The sequence below is a fragment of the Pyxicephalus adspersus genome, chromosome 4 (genome assembly GCF_032062135.1).
Source record: "Pyxicephalus adspersus chromosome 4, UCB_Pads_2.0, whole genome shotgun sequence".
Lineage (NCBI taxonomy): Eukaryota > Metazoa > Chordata > Amphibia > Anura > Pyxicephalidae > Pyxicephalus > Pyxicephalus adspersus.
In genome coordinates this window covers 53,689,622-53,691,186 of record NC_092861.1, presented here as the reverse complement: position 1 = coordinate 53,691,186, position 1,565 = coordinate 53,689,622, and the positions used below count along the sequence as shown (strand labels likewise).

Genomic DNA, 1,565 nt, shown 5'->3' with positions numbered 1-1,565 from the left:
ACAGGATCGGTGCTATACGATCGTTCGAAGATATCGTGCAGGATCGTTCGTCGTTCGTTTACAAACGATAATAATTGGAAGTGTGTACGTAGCTTTATCCAGCCAATTCAAAACACAGTTATTCTTTTTATCGTGGTCATGTTTTTCCTAGTTTGCAGGTCATGCTTTTTATTGCCAACATTTATTACACATGATTAAAAGACAATACTGTTTGTATACAAAATTAAGACAATAAGCAGCAAAGCTAAATAAAACTGCAATACACTACAGAAAACTTAACAATGCTGTATTATTTCCATCAATGGATCTCACAGCAGTATAGAATACAAAACGATGGAAGGAATTATGAAGAACTGATAGTAAGCTCCTCTGGGCAGGGTCCTCTCCTCCTGTGTCACTGTTTGTATCTGTCTGTCATTTGCAACTCCTATCTAATGTACAGCGCTGCATAGAATGTTGACGCATAGAATGTTATAAATCCTGGTATTAATAATAATAACAACTGTTAAAATCTGTTCAATATCCACAGAAAGACACTCAAAAAGAGAGACCAAAAAGTGCAGATAAACAGAGACTGCCAAAAACAAAAATATATATCAAACACCCTTCACACAATATGCTTAAACAGTTGTAAAGAAGTTACATTTTTTAAACCAAAATAGCATTTCATTGATTTATGTGATCACGTGACTAGTCCCTGTTTTCAAAGGGTGAAGCACTCTTATTTGAAGGACTGTGTTTTATTTTTGAAGGGGGGCGTTATGAGCACCTTAAATTAAAAAGAACCCATGTGCCCACCTTATACTTGAAGCATGAGGTCTGGCCATGTATACAATGTATGTGCCTATTATCACCAGGTGCTCACCTTATACATCAGGTCCAGCCATGTATACCAATGTATGTGCCCACCTTATACTCTTATACTTGAAGCATGAGGTCCAGCCATGTATACAATGTATGTGCCCACCTTATACTTGAAGCTGGCTCCCTGCAGCAGGTCCCTCAGCACGGTCTTTCCGATGTCTTTGCTGGGCTCATCGGACACAAAATGCAGGCTGAGCACCTCATGGCTCTCGAACTTGCCATACTTGAGCAGGGAGCGGAGGGCCAGCTGGAACTTGTCCCTGAGGCCGGGGCTTCGGTCCACCTTGGTGAACATCATGAGCAGGTGGTAGTCCTGCACGCCGCGGTTCTCCAGGTTCTTGCTTTTGCCCTCGCCGATCTTGAGCTCGGATGAAGATGCCGCCAGGTCCAGGTCTGGAATGAGCTCCTGCCCGGCGCTGTTCTCCATTATCCTCCTGGTGGTACTGGAGAAACTCTCCTTCCCCGAGCCTAGGTAATAGAAGGCAAACACTGCCAGGGCTGCCAGGAAAAGCAGGACAGCCTGGTAGGATCTCATGGTGATGATCCTACCCAGCAGTTGTGCTTTAATCATGCCAGCGCTCTGCCACACTTCCTATACCCATTGCCAATACACCTCTATTCAACAGGGGGCAGCCATGCTAGATGGACGAGGAAGATGCTATAACGGACCAATCACCTACAGACCCGCCTCTCTCCAACCA

At 44.2% G+C, this 1,565-nt stretch overlaps 1 protein-coding gene across 3 annotated transcripts in view; it reads right to left on the bottom strand.

The window, feature by feature from the left end:
- The window catches only part of XXYLT1 (xyloside xylosyltransferase 1), an 87,835-nt gene extending 86,270 nt beyond the window's left edge, over positions 1-1,565 (bottom strand). Inside the window, exon 1 of one of the 3 annotated variants that reach the window (XM_072408203.1) lies at positions 968-1,565. In XM_072408203.1, the coding sequence (XP_072264304.1) occupies positions 968-1,435 (468 nt within the window). In that variant the 5' untranslated portion in view covers positions 1,436-1,565. Of the gene's footprint in view, positions 1-798; positions 807-967 lie in introns of those variants that run through there. The other 2 variants (XM_072408202.1, XM_072408204.1) reach the window with 2 other exon arrangements.